The 18,837-nt window shown below is 31.7% G+C and overlaps 1 protein-coding gene across 1 annotated transcript; it reads right to left on the bottom strand.

The window, feature by feature from the left end:
- On the bottom strand, positions 8,103-14,927 carry LOC109331316 (hydroxymethylglutaryl-CoA synthase-like). Its single transcript, XM_019565726.1, has 12 exons — positions 14,639-14,927; positions 13,751-13,857; positions 12,865-12,997; positions 12,300-12,443; positions 11,998-12,156; positions 11,686-11,759; positions 11,526-11,601; positions 11,320-11,375; positions 11,128-11,215; positions 10,800-10,940; positions 10,556-10,705; positions 8,103-8,597 (listed from the first exon to the last, which is right to left on the bottom strand). The coding sequence occupies exons 1-12, from the start codon at positions 14,699-14,701 to the stop codon at positions 8,385-8,387; spliced, it is 1,404 nt and encodes a 467-aa protein (XP_019421271.1). The 5' UTR covers positions 14,702-14,927; the 3' UTR covers positions 8,103-8,384.

Genomic DNA, 18,837 nt, shown 5'->3' with positions numbered 1-18,837 from the left:
TGTTAATCGATTAACTGCAGTGTTAATCGATTAACTCTTACGCAGTTAATCAATTAACTACAGTGTTAATCAAATAACACGGACAAAACCTCACATATTCTAATACATTGAGCCTTATCAATCTTGTAGGTTATGTCTACCAAAAAAGTAAGGATGTAAAATAATGGAAATAATAATCAGAAAAGCAAAGAGCAAAATTCTAGATATTTTTCATACTCTAGAAATAGCATAAATATTATATTGGTCGGTTCAATTGACATCGATGAACCAGACGATACAACAATTATATCGAATAAGCAATCGTACAGATCAAAACAGGTCAAAATCGGTCATGTCGATCAATTTTCAATTGAACAATATCGTCATACCGGTTGGTTTTCACTTAAAGTTAATTTTTAATGAAAATGACTTAATTTTTATAAAAATGTCTGTATGAAGGATCAAACAAACAATCGTTGTCTTTGTATATACTTTTAAAACATGATATATCACCAAGTGACACATTTGGTTATAACAAATGATATAAATAAAAGTAGTTGTTGTCTTCTTAATTAATTTTTGACATTAACGTTAGTATAATATACATGTATATATAACTTAATCAGTATGTAGTTTAACTAGTGAATCGTCAGTTGTACTGTTATACCACCATACTAGTACTCTGGTCGATTTGATACCAATACAATATTAATAACACTAAAAATTGTCTTAAACACAATAAGCAAACCCTAATTACGATGATGATCATACACTTCACATCATCTTGATTGATAATCGTTTTTAAAGGAAATAAAAATTACATAAGTAATAATTATATAGGGATATAGTCTGTCATGCATATTAGAGCAACTTCATGCATATTAGAGCAACTTTGAGCCTATTGAGATTAGGTCCAATAGGTCCTTCAACAAGGCTTAATGGGTTGGATCGCCTATCAATGCTCAACCCATGGAGACCGACCTTATCCTAAAGGTTGAAGTCTAGAGTAGATTGTCTATGTGGAGGCTCTGATTCAGTGGAAATGACTCCTTTGCAATGTCCATGGATTTTGTCGGATAAGGAACAATATGTGGTAGATGATGAATAGATAGGACGAATTTTCTTGTAGAAAGATAAGGAGACCCCTCTACGCACATCAATTCGGGCAAGCCGCATGGAGTCTCTTGGTTGATAATTGTTGATCTTACATGCAGAAATGATTCAAACCATTATGATGTTTCCTAACGAAATTCCATAATTTACATTCTTAGACTAATTCTACTCTTAATATTACGTATTACTCAAATATGCTAACTTCTTACTTAAGTAACCCTTGTTAAAGACATAAAGATTTATATATTTAGCTTCTCTATTACTTAAGAAAATAATAACCATATATAAATATTTATACCTATCCTTATAACTATATAAGAATAGAGATAAAAAGAGGGATGTTGCACTGTAAGCCATAGGTAAGGTTTAATATGGAATGGAGAAAGATAAGGAGTTGGAATGTGATTTCGGATCAACTAAGAATCATGAAGAACACTCTTCACAATATGCATTAAACAAAAGATTGAAGTAATATTGATTCAAAAAATAGAAGTCCATATAAATACATCTGGTCTATACAAAAAGACAACTCCATTAATGAAAGTGCAAATTCTAAGAAGCCTTAAATGCTTTGTCTCCACTAAGTGTCTTTATGCCAATGAAGAGGAAAAGTGAAAGTTGGCCATACAAATAGACTAAAATGTATGAATATAATAGAAGGATCTAGAATCACTTATTGACAATGATAAATTACAGGAAATTGCAAGAAATACAAAAGGTCAACCTAATACACAAATGAGTGTCATGATCAAGAGACAAACAGGAGCTGACCATTATCTCGGACATGGCCTCCACAATAAAATTCATTCATTATTCCAATGCACTGCACTATCCTTAGCTCCAAGTCCTCTTCCTCCCATTAGGCTTCAATTAGTGATGCCATAACTTGTCGTAATGTTTCCTTGGCCCTTCTTGTCCCTACTCTTGTCATATATCGTAAGACTTAGAATTGTTGGTGTTGTTTGTCTTTGTCCATGTCCAAATCAGCCCGCTTTCTTGTGAAGGATTTGTCCTTAATTCTGAATGGTCATCCATCGTATCAAAGAGAGTTAAGGCAACAATAGTGAAAGTGAAACACACATTATACTCATCAGGTAGGTCTATCTAGTAGAAATTGTCATTGATTTTCTCCATCACTTGTAAATGGTCATCACCTTTCGGTTGCAACTTCGATTTCCTTTGATCTACAAACCTTTCTTTCCTTAAATGTACTCACTCCTAATCCATGGGTTGAAAACAATACTTCCTTGCTTCCCTTGTTGGCTTGTTTGACGTAGCTCACAAATCACTTCTCACGTTTTTCCGACTTAGTGGAGTCACCATCATGTTTTTGTGGTCAAAACGTAGAAAACCTCTCTTATGCCCAAGTATTGGAAAGATTGGTCTTTAAACTAGATTCCTGAATTTTGGAGTCGATTACAGATTAAGGAAACTATTAGCACCCCTTCCACCCAATATTAAATGGTATCCTCGATAATCAAATGGATTTTAGTATACCCAAAAGCTTATTAAATCAAATAATTAATTTTTGAAACAAAATATGTATTTTCTATTTTTTGTCTAATAAGAGTTTGTCTTGATCCTATGTATCCTTAGATGCAATAAGGAAATCAAGACTATGTAGTTCTTTCTGCGTAGAAAATTTTTAATTGATTGATTTTAATTAGTTTTTATTTTTGAATATAAGCTGCTAGTTCTAAGGTAGTAATATTTATGTCTAATATAAGGAAGAAGAGTAAACATTTGTCTAAACCGTATTATCCATATTAAGAGAAATGATAGGAAGTATTATAACCGCATATCACTTTTCTGCTCAAATAGAATAGAAAGATAAGACTGGAGTCGAGAATCGCATCCATTAATCTTAGATTTTTGAAAGGTTGATCTACAATGAAAATAGTTAATAAAAAAAAATAAGATATTAATATTAATTTCCAAGGTAAGTAGGAAGAATCAACATTTATTTATACCACATTACCCGCATTGAGAGAAAGAAGTGACAATATTACAATTACATACCACTTTTTTGCTCAAATAGAATAGGAAGATAAGTTGATTTGAGAACCACTTCCTTTAACCCTAGAATTCTACAAGTTACCCAAATAATTTTTTCCAAGGTAAGCAAAAAGAGTCAACATTGCCCTACATTGTACGGATGAGGATCACCTGTCCCAACGGTGTCTCACTCTCTCTCAAACTAATCATATATCAACACGTGGATAAAATAAAAAATTTAAAAGCAAAAAGTAATAAAATGAAGCACTCTAATTGACTTGGGACATGAGTAGGGCACCGTTAGGAACATGTGATCTCCACCCATATTGTACTGCCCACATTAAGAGAAAGAAAATGCAATATTATAACCGCAAATGACTTTTCTTCTCAAATAGAATAGGATGATAAGACTGGAGTTGAGGACCATTTCCTTTAACCTTAGCATTTTGAGAGCTTGATTTTATCCAAGATAATTAATTAAAAGAATATTTTCAATGATGATTGATAATTAAAGGCGCTAAGTCATGTGCCTAAAGAATATCATATTCAATGTAGCACGGATAACTATAATGACCATTAATTATTATGAGCACTTTTATATTTATGAGAACAAAAATTAACAAATTAGTATTACCCATCATTAAGTTCCTTCTTTAAAGTAATATTTTCATTACTAAAGCTATTATGGTAAGGATTTTAAAGAGCTAGGGACCATATTGACCATAAGCCGCTAATCTCATTTGCGAGATACACGAGACAATTTTATAATCGCGGTTCTAATCTGTCGCACCTCGATTTTTAGTTGAAAATCGGTTACACAACTGGTTTGGAGTCGCTAGTATGTTTTTGTTTCAACTTCCCTTTGAGGCATCCAAAGTTTGAGTATGTAAGTTCTCCCAAACTTGACAAAATTAGTGTTCATTTCTTTACTTGTTACTAACTGTGATATCTCTCTAACCTTAGTTTGCTCACTATCTAGTAAGCAACAAGTAAACATGAACAACTGTGAACACCTAATTTTGTTAAGCCTAAAAAGGCCAAAATTGTTTTAGAAAAATATTTGTTAAATAATTTTGAAAATAAAAAACAACTAAATAGATGCTACCATGTTTTGAGTATAAATTTAAGAGGGAACAATTAATACTTATCCGTTTATTTTTTTATATAAAAAAAAGACTAGATAAACCTTGGATAAATGTGATTAACATTATGTTACACCTTTTTTAATTAATAAATTTCAAAAATTAATAAAATAATGAAGTTTCTATAGGGTTGTTAGATAATTATTTGTGATTATCTCTAAAAATTAAATAAAATAATAACAGAAAAGTTGGTAACAAATTATAGATAAGAGAGACTGGTTATCAGATTTATGGGTTAGTGCTTATCAGTAAGGCTCCCAAATCCAACTATAAATAAACTCTCTCGGTCATTAGTTGAACACACCAAAACAGCACAAAAAAAGATAATAAACACACAGAAACATAGAAAAAAGCACTAAGGAGACACACAAGAGAATCTCAAAGGGATAGCTCAAAATTCTTGTCCCCCCTCTCCTTCTTTATCCAATGTTCTCCATTAAGTCCATTCGAATGTATTCATAGGGTGTTCTAACACCAGATGTAGATGTATGTGAAAAACATTGATTGGTCATGGCTTATTCATGATCATGTAGCTAGCATGACAAACTGGCTATGAAAATGAATAATATGAGGATATGGGTAACAATAATATTCTTAGTATAATTCATTATTAACTCACTTACTATTGAGTTTGACCAATTCTAGGTAATCTACAAGACTATAAAAGTTAAATGGAATTTTTGGGAAGGACGGTGATGGCGGTGATTCGTTAGAAAAGTCTTGAGGGTGAGTCTAGGTGAGATGAGTCTCTTGTATTCCTGGATGAGGTATTCTGTTGGATTGGACAGCTCTCACAGTGCAAATTAGACGATCTCTGACAACCCCTCTTTGCAATCAGGATCAATGAGAGGGATGCCCAGAAAGTGTTTGATACAACATCGTTCTGAAATAGACAGTTCTTCGGAACATATCGATCATATATCCTTGCGATGAATGTTTTTGGTGCGTTCAAATTGGCTTATTATGGGACATGTACTCTCGGTTATTTTCGAATAGTTTATTGAGAGGATATTGGTGTAAGGATGGATGAAATAAACATAGCATTCATACATTGAGTTCATGGATAATGACTCTCATAGTTTGAGATATAATATCATTCATCATTTGCATTTATGTGTATGGAATATATTGTGTATATTATGTGTGTCTATCTAGATGTGATATTCTGTGTAATTCCACGCCGTCAATGAATAATATTCATTACATGTCTTACTCCCTTTTCTTTCTTCTTGTCTTCGGTTCGCATTCTCGTTCAGATGGACCGTACCGTAAGGATTTGGAGCTACCGATTCTCGATGTCCCAGGGGGACATGAGCAGTGACAAACACCGATACACCTACACATGCCCTTGTGCCTTAGAGCTAGAGATGGTTTGTGATGGCTCTACAATGTGTTTCCCCTCACATCATGCAGACTTGGAGGCTTCTTTCACTTTACCTGCTCGGAGACTAGCATCTGCTACACCATCCATTCAGTCTGTGGTACCTCACAGACCCACTACTACAGGACCATCTACTAGGAGACAAGTTGGTACGACATGCTCAATTCCCAACCATGGAGGAGAGCTTCTCAACAGACGATGCCCAATCTTTAGGCAGATGCGGGAGCGGAAAGTAGGTCGTAGGGTGCGTCAAATGACCTAGAAGAGGAGATGGAGGCTGAAGAGGAGGAGCTGGAAGCCGAAGAGGGGGACTGTGTGGAGTTAGTCTGTATAGAGGACTCCATTGAAGTGGTAGACCTCTCTTCCAATTTTGAAACGGAGAAGGACCCAAGCGAGTGCCCTAGCGCACCCGCAAACACCGGAGCTAGTCACTAGTAGCCATTTTCATTTCTATTTTGCTTTTGAGACGGGTATGTGTGTAGGATACTTTTGATGTGCTAAATGGCTCAACTTATTTTGTATGTTTTCAGTTTAGACAAAGATTTTATTCCGCCTTGTTTTTTGTACAACATTTTTCGTTATTTCAATGAAGAATTATTTTACGATATGCAGAATTGTTTTTTGTTACCATTAGGTAACCATTGTTGTCTTTTTCGTAATTTTGGTTACTTAACGTGATGTCCCAAAAATGAATCAAATATAAAGAAAATAATTTTATATTATAATATTACCAAAAACAATTTACCCATTCTTAGGCAATGTTGTTGGAGAAACTTTTGGGGCGTTACATAAGGTGAAAATTTACAAAACAACTTATAATAAACAATTGATAATAAATATTGTGTTATGAACTTTGCATAAAAAGTAGAGTAATGTCTAAGCATAAATATTTTTAAATTACAATAATGTTATAAAGTTAAGCATTATATTATTTTTTTCTATTTTGTGAAATATCTTTTTAAGTTAGTAATAAAATAATGTATCAAATCAAATGAGAAGACATTAAACCATACAAATTTCAAATTTCATTTCTTAATTGTATATTTAATTAGATTTAGTTTCTACAACAAAAACATAATAAAGAAAATAATGTTTACAACAAAACTAAAAGACAACATAATTGTTTACTATAAAGAACTTCACACAACCAAATTTAATAATAGTTCACAATAAAAGTGTTGATAAAGAGCATACAAAAAGACAATATTATTGATAGTGTCCAAAGATGTATATATTAAAGTGAAGTTAAAAATTATATTTTGTTAAGGAGTGAGCATCTAATAGAAATTAGGATTTAATAAAAGAGTTATGTTAAAAATCATATACGTGAACTTGATATCACGTCTTAACTCAAACACAAGGCATTAGATCTATAAGTTTGGTTGCATTGAGCATAATAAATGTATTAAAAAAGTTATAGATCTAATGTCTTGTGTTTATGCGGGCTGACCTGCCACAACCCACAATCCGCTTAGGATGGGTTTGGCTATAATTTGATATGCATAAATTATATCTAAGCATTTTAGCCAAACCCGATTTAACCCGAACCAGTTTAGGTAGCCCATTTTGACACCTCTACTGAGAACTGTAGAAACCGGAGTGTAAAAATTTATATCTTATATGCAAATGTTGGTAAAGCATCAGATAAGTTAGTGACAACGATTTTATATTGTAAACACATTTGTTGTCCTAAAAAGTATGTATTGTTATTGATTGTGTTTGATTTAAAAATATATATTAAAGTTAAAATTTTAATAATCAATTAGTTTTCTAACCAATCACAAAGATTAACATATGGAGTGACACGTTTTTTTTTGATACAAGATTTGCTCCTGACAATATACATACAAATCATAATGCAGTTACTAGGTTAAAAAACACATTTATACTTCTTACACCAGTGAGCTTTGGGGTTGATTGGGAATTTTGCATGGTTTGAAAATTACTTGGACTAGTTGTTCCGTATCCTGATTATTGAGTGATTCTGCTAGCACCATATTTCTTTTGAATAGTTCTGACTACGATCTCATTGAGTTTAGGAACCCTCTTTTGGCGAAAATAAATCAGTGGACATTAAGAACTGGAATATCATTTTCATGCATACTTTTTAGAATGTAATACTTGTCCATGGCCTTCCTAGGATATCTTCTCAGATACAAATATTCAATTATTGGATGTGAGTTAAGAATCAGAATTTATATCAATATAAATATTATGATAAAAAATGTATACTTATATCATTATAAATATTATGACAAAAAAATATATACACTGAAATTTTTTAAATATTGTACTCAAATATTATACAAATGTTCAATTATAAGCTATCATATCATTTAAGATATTTCACTAGTAAATAACTACACAATGTATATATTTTATTTATTTATTAAAATGGTCTCTAAAGTCAATAGGAATTTGCCTCTAAAATGGTTCAACTAAAATATATCCACCCTTGTTTTGTATTGAAATTTCAGCCACACTAAATTATCTAAACCTGACTTTGCTCACAGCAGAGACTGTTTTATGTAATGAGTGTACTATTCACTCAAGTTAATAAGTTTCAGTCTTTCACACTACAGTGTTACAAAAAAATCAAAAGCATAATTGCAGGAAAATAGAAGAATTACAGACTTAGAGTAACTGCACCTTCAAATATTTGAACATGCATCTCCATTAAGGAGTTCATTTTGCTAGCCTTAACAAACTAACCCAAACAAAACAACAAATATACCCTTCTGAGTGCAAATTAAAGTTGACTTCCATGTTTAAAATCAGTGTCCATTGGCAACAACACCTTTTTCTGTTTGAGTCAAATTGCTTTCACTGATTTTCTTTTCATAGAATCTCCTATACTTGGAGTCAACTTCAGTGAGATAGTATGTGCCTGGAGATAAAAGGCTAGTATCCTTGCTTGTTACAAACTCTTTGGCACCATATCTGTGTTCCATTAGCTTCATGATTTCAACAAATTTCTCTGGAGGAAACTGCACAAGAAGATAGTACTCATCAAAAGTCTACTCAGTTGAACATTACAACAGTAGTAGGACTATACTTTAACTTTTTACAGTGATTTATTAATCTTCAGGCATAAATTGACCGCATTTAAAGAGACAAAAATATTCTATGTTATCATTATGATGTATTATACAAATTGCTAGGTATTAAGTGAGGAGAACGAATTGTCTACATGCATACAAACGGCATGCAAAGAAAGATAAGAGACTTGGACCAAGTGGAATACATTAAAATAAAGATGGAAAAGTCTTGGTGAATGACAAAGATATTAAGGAAAGATAGAAGAACTATTTCCAGAAGTTTTTCAATGATGGGCATGCTTCCTTGGTTTTTGATAAGCTAAACATGAAAGACAAGGATAAAAAATATACATTGCTTTCTAGGAGAGCAGAGCATTAGTTGGCTCATAAAGTTGTATAATGAAACCATGAAGTTTAAAAGATGCCAGACAAGTGGAGAAGTATTTTAATCCCTATTTATAACAAGGGTGATATACAAAATTTTGCAAATTATTCGGGGGTTAAGATGATGAGCTATATTATGAAGCAATGTGAGGGGATAATTGATTTGGAGAACGCGTTTAATAAGGTGTTTAGAAAGGAATTGTGGAAAGCTCTAGAAGAGAAAAGTGATTGAATTGTCTATATCCGAGCAATCAAGAATATGTATGATGGGGACAAGACCAGTGCGAGAACAAAACATAAGATCTCATAAGATTTTCATATTGGGTTTAGAGACATTGAGTCCCTATTTATTTACATTAGTATGGATGTACTTATTGAATATATCCAAGAATTGGTGTCATTAAGTATGCTTTTTGCATCTGATATTGTCTAGTTAGAGCTCAATAGAGGAATTAAATGAGAAACTAAAAATGTGGAGACAAACTTTAGAAGCATATGACTTATAAGTCAAAGGAAGATAAAGTATATGAAATATAACTTTAGCAAGAGACTAACAAACTCTATTGTAGAGGTAAGACTTGGAGACAATATCATACAAGACACCATTAAATTTAAGTATCTTAGGTCAATGATATAACACGGTAGAGAAATTAACGGAGATGTAGACCATAATATTCAAGTGGATGGATGTAATGGCGGAGTGTTTCATATGTCGTATGTGATAGAAAGGTGTCACTCAAGCTTGGGGGTTTTAATGCATAACTATAAAACCCACATAAGACTGAATATTGGGTGATAAAATATTAACAAGAGAAAAAACTTCATGTATCAGAAATGAGAATATTGTGTTGGATGAGTAGACACACTAGACAAGATAGAATTAAAAAAGAATGCATTAGAAACAAAGTTAGCATATCTTCTATTATAGAAAAGATGGTTGAATCATGTCTAGGTGGTTTGGTCATGTGTAGAGAAGATCGTTAGAAGTCCCTATAAGGAGAATATATCAAATGTGCTGTGACTGGTTGAAAAAATATATTTAAGTTAAAAGTTTAATAGTTAAGTATTTTTCTGACCAATCGCAACAAGTGATGCATGGAGTGACACACTTTTTGGGAAAGAAGATTTGCTTCCATTAAATGGAGGTTAGTCCGATTTCTAGACGAAAAGAAAGTCCAAGAAAAACAGTAGGATTTATTAGAAATATTAGATCAATGTTTTATCAATGAACATGATTTATGATAGAGCATTATGGCATCGTTCAATTCAAATAGTTGACCCCACCTAGTAGTACTTAGGCTTGATTGTTAGGAGAAAAAGGAAAGCAACATTACAAAAACCAATAGCATCTCAGTCCACTTAAAAATTTGTCAGCCAAATATTAATAAAAACAAAATGCATGTTTCCTTCATTCTTAATGGCTGAAAAAGATGTATTCTTATGTTGCTGGTGCATGCAGGTATGTTCAAATTGGACAGAACCAGTGTAATCTTAGCATATTTGAAACTTGTAAATATCAATACCTCATGCCTTGACTTCAATTTTCCAGCAACATCCATCACTTTAGCAATATTTGACAAGCTAAATGGTCCTTGACCATCATGTAATTGCAAAGAAAACATTGTAGCAGTTAAGCCGCTACCATAAGAGAATAGTATCACCCTCTTACCATCCTGCAAATTGTAAAATGTAGATCTTTATCAGAAAGCATGAACCTTTGTTATGAGGAAGCTTATATTTGACATAGGTAGTGGCTAGAACATTTACCAATGTGCTATACTTGTTGTGAATAAGTGAAATAAATGCTGCATAGAGAGACGCGGTATACATGTTGCCGACTTGTTTAGGTACCAAAGTAGTTGGTTGCACCTTTGCATCATATAGAGTTTTTGCAACTTCCTGGGATGCCTGTAAATCAAGCATACTTCACACCATCAGCATAAGTTTCAAATTGACCATTTTTACTAGAATCACAAAATGCAAATTACTTAAATCACACCACTAATCTCCGATCTAAAAGTTAAGCAGAAAAGTTGAAAAGAAATGAGTATCTAAACTAAACAAGAGACTATTGTTTTTTCTTCCCAAACTATACCTTTTCTAGATCCCGGCTTTGGTAGCTCTCATCACTGGATAAAGTTGCGAAAGGTCCGAGCTTTTCTTTGGCAATCTCATCAGCAGAGCTGCAATCGTAATGATTTTTTGGGGGCACAATTATAATCAATTTTTAAACATGTGTAACAATTAAAATTAAATAAGTTTCCAGAGGATGGAAAAATGAAGAGACCTGGGATCCTTCAAGTAATCATTGAACACTAAACGAGCAAAACTTTTCTGTACAAGCTGCAGCAACGGAAAGTACAATTGAAATCAATTATGGTGGACATAATCATCAATGAGACACAGAAAGATAGAGAGAACATGTCACATAAAGCATTATCGAGTGTCATAAGAAGTTAGAATATTCAATGAGATCCTTATAGCCTAAACTACCTTGTTATAAGGAGAGTGAAATACAAAGTATTCAGCATCAATAAGAGTAAATGGCTTTCCCTCAAGTTTCTCATATCTGCATAAAGCAATATGGTAGGGAACTTGGTTAATATTTATAAACCAAATTTCGGAAGTAACTATATAAATAGTAGAAGCTTACTTGTCACTTAAATGTTTATAGCAAGTATCAACAGCCATAAGGTAACAAGTTTGAGATAGCTTCCCATCAACAACCTATAACACAAAATGTTATGTGGATTTACTTCGGTTGAGAACCTAAAATGCTATCAGTGGATTATGAGTCAAACTCAACATTAAAAGATGAACAAAATCAAATACCATCCCTAGCATATTATAACACTAAAAGATATTTTCAAAGATTGCTTTAATCATCACATTAATGGGGAAAATTGGAAGTTAGTCAAAAATTAAAAGTTCCGACACAGAAATGAAGAAAGGCTGAAAAGCTTACTGGATATTCGCTGGCAAGATTTGGCTTGTAAAAATCATAAGCATGAGCCATATGACTTCCCCTCAGTTTGCTTTCAAAAGCAATGGGAGCATCAGGACCAATTAGCATGGCAATAGCAGCAGCTCCACCAGTAGGCCGAGCAGGTCCTTCGGCATAGACCTGAGAAAGGAACATATCAATTACACATGCTTGAGTTCATATTATCATAATGACAAATTTAAAAAGGGGACACCAAACATATTCACTATTAATTAATGTAGCCTAAACACCAAAGACAATATGAATATGGAAAATGATCTTACAGCACTGTCAGTGCAGACAACAAGTCCATAGCGCCCATCCCATGAGCTGCTCTCCACCCAATTGACACAATTGAACAAAGCAGCAGTTCCTCCATAGCATGCATTAGTTGAATCAACACCTTCGATATCAGTATTTCCATATTTCTGCTTGTTTCATACAAATAATATCAGAATCAACCCAATTTTATTAATATGATATGCAGATACTTATGATATCAAATATAGATGATAAGATGAACTGATGAACACTACCTAATAACATTGCGATGAAAAAGGCTAGTATTATCTGATCTGGCCATCTGGGTATAGAATTAAGATCAAAATAGCTTAGCTAGTTATGAGCCATTATAGCTGTGTTCTCTGTTTGATTATACCAAGGACTGGTTTCAAAGAGCTTCCAAGCCATCATTAAATACTGGCAACTTACGTTTAACTATTCCATATATGTAATTACTATTGCGTGTTCATGTCAGCTTTGGTTCTAAACTAACATCACAGAATGAAGAAAGTCAGTTTAATTTAACAAAGAATCATTTATTCATGCAGTTTGACACTAAAAGGATACCTCAAAGATCTGCATCAGAAATGTCTTGATGGATTTGCTTTTGTCTATCACAGTCTCACTGCCTACTTCCAGGCGACCAATTTGTTTTGGATCAATTCCATACTTCTCAAGAAGGGAAGTAACCACTGTCAAACTGAAGATCCGAGAGTTAGTCTTCACTCTTCAGGAGACGAGACTAGGAAATATCATAAGTTTAATATTATGCACTAATAGTGTAAGAGTTTCTTACACTATCAGTGCATCGTCTACTATTCATGTGTTAGTCATCATTAACTCTTAAATAAAAGTAATATATGTGAATGATGGGTGATGTACTGACCGTTTAAAACACTTTACAGTAACAGTGCATAAGAATTAAACTTGAATATTATTGGCATTGATATTGAAGATAAATCTTCAGGTCAACGTTCAATGGAACATTAAACACATTAAAACAAGAAAAAAAAGTAATAAAAATAAACCTGGCATATGTAGGGTATCTCTAGTGTTATACAAAGCTATTTAGAATGAAAAACTACATCAAGAATAAAAAGACTCCAGAAGATTAAAAAAAAACTAAACATCATGACATTTAAAACTTTAGTTATGATATCTTAAGCAACATATGTTGGAGAACATGGCATAGCGTAAAGGGAAAAGCAAAAAAGGAGAGAAATCTGAAATCATTTATAGATTGAAATGAGATATGTTGTTACAATGAGAGCAAAACCAAAGCATATAAACGACAAAAATCTAACTAACTTGTAACCGACTGTAACAATTTATAATACATATCTAGGAAGCATAAATAATAACTACAATACTACATGCAGTGACAGACCAAACATAACGGTATCCACGACTGTCGGAATATTATAGCATAGAGTATTAAATCCAAAGTAGATACCTCATTGAGATGACATCTTCTACTTCAGAACAAAACGCCATGCAATCTTGTCCAAGTCCAATAGTGTATTTCCCTTTACTGGCACCATCATGAGCCTCCAGTGATTCCTGTATGTAAGCGTGATGAGAAAAATACATCGAAAACAATATTTAAAACAAGGGAAAAGATTGAAGCGACTTTGATTCGCATCAGACAGATAATAAAACAATGGCAACGAATATATTGCTCCAGGTAATCCAGAAGAATACATTCCAATGCCTTCTATTTCCTCCTCTCTGAAAATGTACGAACCGTACAAGTCACAATCTAGATGCAGTTTATGTGGATGCCAAACATCCTACGAAATAATAAAGCTCCCTTGCATGTTTGGTAACATTTAAATTTTGTGAAATAATCATTTTTTCCATTCCATAGTATAAGCTGATTTGAACACAAACTAAGCTAATGATACTTAATCCAAACACACACAAAAGGGGATCTCATGATTTTCCTTAAGAAAACTTGGGTATGGCTTAGTTTCAATAGTGAAGAATTTTCCGGGAATAAAGGTAGATCACATCACAAATCTTCAAAGCCCTTGTCACTGCTAAACTATCAACTTATAATAGCTTTTATGCATTTAGCTAAAACAACTTTTCAGACAACATAAATAATAACAAAAACAAAACAAATTGCCCCTGACTCCCCTTTTTTTGTTTCCTATACTACCTTCCCATGATGGGACCTCGTACACTGGGCCGTCTTTTTACTATCCGACGGCGATTAATAGTATTTTCTTTATTATCCAGAATTTGAACCCGAGACCTCGGACGCTAAGTCAAACTAATAAACAGAAACGTGAATCCTCAGATTTTCCAAAAACAAGAAGAAAAGGTGAAGTAGTCTTACCTGCTGAATGCAGGTGGGAGGGAAATAGATATCAATAGCGAGAATTCCAACATTCTTTGACATATTTGATGTTTCAAAGATCCAATGTTCCAAACAAGGAAAATAAATGGGTTCTTTCTTCTCTAATTCTGTTTGGTCTGAAGAAAATAAAATGAAAGAAATAGAGAGAATAGGGTGAGTGAGTGGAGAGGCTTAGATGAAGGGAATTGGAGGTGTATATATAGCTGCAAGTGCCAACTATGGCAAAGGGACTTACGAAACCAGAGGTTCTGCCAGATCCTTACTCACTCTTCCTTTTCCCTTTTTTCTTACGTCCCAACATAAATAAATACAAAAAATAAACATTGGTTTAGTGTTGTAAGATCGACTAAATCTCGATAAATATAAAAAGGATAGGAATCTCATTCTTGGTAGGATAGTTAAAATAGATTTATTTTTTATCCAGCACTGATACCTTACTAGTACAAAAAAAAAAAAAAAAAACACAGAGCCCGTGAACTTTGCTCATAAAAACAAACCCGACCTGGCTCCCTTCTTTTTCTATACTTCACCCTCTCTTTTCCCCATTATTTACTACACCTTGCCATTGAACGAACCAGTATTCATGGATTGACCTTTACTTATTATTAAAGGAATGACATCCAAAGAGAGAGAGTGTTTTTTTTGTCCAAAATAGTCCAATGGCAGTCACATAAAATAATGGAGTGAATAATGGGGAAAATGTACAATTTCTTATATTTGTTAGTTGCATGCTAGGTTTTGATGTACATTTGAGATGTAGAAAATTAGAGTAATTACTTATTTTAGTCTCTCATATTTTTTTCAACTTTATCAGTTCGACCCCTCGAGAATTGAAATAACTAAAATGTTCACTAAAAATTTCAAATGATGCTTAAGTTAGTTCTTTTTTAAGTCAAATTAGTCTATATCAAGTGTTATAAAACATACTAAAAGACTAATTTGACTACAGTCATTTAAAAATTATATGGACTATTTTAAATTTTTCAATTTTTAAGAGACCAAACTGGTAAAGTAAAAAAAATGAGGGTCTAAAATAAATATTTACAGTGAAAATTACTTGCATTTTATCAACTTGATCATATATTTATAATGTATTAAAAATGAATATAATATTTATATATTGTCATTGTAAAGATATATATATATATACTCAATATATTATTTATCATACATTTATATTACTTTTTTGAAGAATCACTTGTGATTAAACATAAGAGGAAAGTATGTATGCACGATAGTGTAAAAGTTTTTTACACTGTTATTGCATCATCCATCATTCATTATTTTCAATCACCATTGACTCTTAACTAAAAGTAATATAGATTAATGATAGATGATGCATTGATTGTGTATAAATCTTTACACAGTCAATGCATATATATTACACTCTAAAAATAAATAAAGAATAATAAATGAAAATGTATAAACTCTAGTATATACATTTTTTCTCTTGAAAAATTGTGATCATAGTCTTAATGTCTAATAAAGATCAATAGCATGTAATAAGACATTGACATGGATAAAATTTATGACTATATTAATTATCACTAACTTAGTAATTAAATCTTTCAAAGACTAATACTGTAGCAAATTTAATCTAGAGTAATTACTAATAAGTATGGTGACAAAATTCCCGCGAGTACTAAGTTAGTGACAAATGTTATCTTAGAATGATTAATATAATAATATTTTTCTTTGAATATCTAAGTTTGTGTGGCAATTTAATATTTGAATAATAATCTCGGTGATAAATTTCTTTGGAGAACTAAGTTGGAAGCACCACGATCATTGAAGGACCAAATTGACTAAGTCAAAAATATTATTAAACGAAAAATAAGGCAAAGATAAAAATAAGCATTATCACTCTATTATGCCTATGAATGTTGGAAAAAATAAAACTTACTTAGATAAAACTTAAGTATCATAACCAAAACATTACCTTGACATAAGAAAACTAATGTCAAAACTTAAAAGACTTCAAATCTAATCATAACTATAACTTGTTTATCGTCTCCATAATTCACTCTACTCTTTTTATTTATTATAATCAATTTATTGTACATATTAAAACATTTTTATGAGGTTTTTCTCTTCATTAGATTGATTTTATGACTTTTTATTTTAGAATAGTTAAATTATTATTTTTGATTCATAAGTAACTTTGAGCAAAGGAGGATAAAGATATATATTTGGTTCCATATGTTTGGTAGGACTTGAAACCCTTGAGACTAAGGAATAAGACAAATTATAAAAAGGCATACACTTTTGATGTCACAAAACCAAATCAGTTTTAATATGTTGTTAAGTGATATAGACATGAATAAAGACAAAAACTCCAAGATTTAGGAGAACCTATGATAAGAGAAAGGGCGAGAAGGGCCAAGGAAGTATTGCATCAAGTTGTTGTATCCTTAATTGAAGTCCAACTAAAAGAAGAGGGTTGTATCTTAGGACAATGTTGAGACATATATATATACATACTCAATACATTACATTAAAGAAGTAAAGGACCTTGGCTGACAGGGTCGTATCTTAGGACACTGTCGAGACATGTTGTCCTTGGATCGGGAAATATAACCATGTGTTCCCACACGACCTAGCAGTGTGTGAAAACTTTTCAAATTTCTTGCAATTTTTTGGATCGTTGTAATCTATATCTTCGAATTAGTGATTCTAGAACCTTTTGGCTTGAACCACATATTTTTATTATGAGTATATGACCTTTCAAGCTTTCTCTCTTCCTTCCCCAAAGGCACTTACATTATGTTTGATTCTACGTAAAACAAGAAGAAAATAAAAGGAAACACAAAAAAATAGAAGGGAAATAAAAAATATGCATAACCCCTACAAACTTTTTCTCTCTAGTTTGTGAAGAAAATGAAGAAAGGAAAGAACACTATCAAAATTTCCAAAATTTCTTCTCCACCATGCTTGAATTGAAAGAACAACAATCTAGGTAAAAATAGATACAATGTAGTGAACTTATTTGTTTATATTCATTTCTATGTGAAATTAGTTAACTTAATTTTATTTTCGTTGCTTTTGAACTTACAAATAAATAGTAAGTATGTATCCTCAATAAACACAAAGTGAAAATAAAACAAAACATAATTACTTAATATTATTAACAAAGTAACAAATAATAAATAAATTATGAAGACTGAATTTCTAACAAAAATGCCTGTGTCAAAGTATGACGGTTAGAAATATAAAAGTGTGGTTAAATTTGGATTATCTTTAGATGCATCATTAGTGGGAATAAGATATATGATATTAATGATTTTCATTGAATTTTATAAATAATAATTATTATATTAACCTTTATAGTTCATAGTTTATGTTACTTAAAAAATAGTAATAAATATTATCAAAAATAAATTATTTAGTAATTAGCAAAAGAAAAATAGTGTTTAAAAATTAGACATACTACACACATAGTGACGAATTTAGGACCCTAGGAGTAGGGTGTGCAATAATGTTAAAAATTAAAAAAATAAATACCATTATATAGAAAAAGATAAAAACATTTATGTCAAAATTACAAAATTTAAATATAGTTAATCAAATAAGTTACACACTACGTATAAATTAATGTGAAAGCATTCACTAATGCATCTATTATTCAATTACTCAACCTAACTCACAATCTTCATAGCTAAAAACTCTATTTCTTTGATTATTGTGGCAACAACTAAAATCATTTGGAAACAAAATAGAATATAATAGAAACAAAACAAAATAAAAATAATAAGATTACAAAGATTGAAAGAGTGAATAGAAATAATGAAGCATACAAAGCATTAAGGAAATGAAAACAATGTTAAACATAATAGAAACAATGAAATGAAAGTAATAAAATAAACAAAAAATCAACTAGCTTTATTTGAAGGTAATAAATAAATAAAAAATTATAACAATGAAATAAAAAACAGTATTAAGACGATGGAAAAATGAAATGCATAACAGTAATAATGAAATGAAAAACACTAAAAGGTTATATAAAAAACTAAACAGCTAAGAAGTGAAACAATGTTTGACAACAATAGTACATCGTTTGAAGGTAATGGTTGGTCTGTGTGAAATAGAAATTCCCACATTTATGTGTTATTCAAAGTTGTAACCTCTAATTTATAATGATTTTTCTTTTTCTAGGTAGTTTTTTTTCTAAGTAAGTAATA

This window comes from Lupinus angustifolius, chromosome LG17 (assembly GCF_001865875.1).
Source record: "Lupinus angustifolius cultivar Tanjil chromosome LG17, LupAngTanjil_v1.0, whole genome shotgun sequence".
NCBI lineage: Eukaryota > Viridiplantae > Streptophyta > Magnoliopsida > Fabales > Fabaceae > Lupinus > Lupinus angustifolius.
Note: the sequence above shows the minus strand (reverse complement) of the source record. Positions and strands in the feature narration are given on the sequence as shown.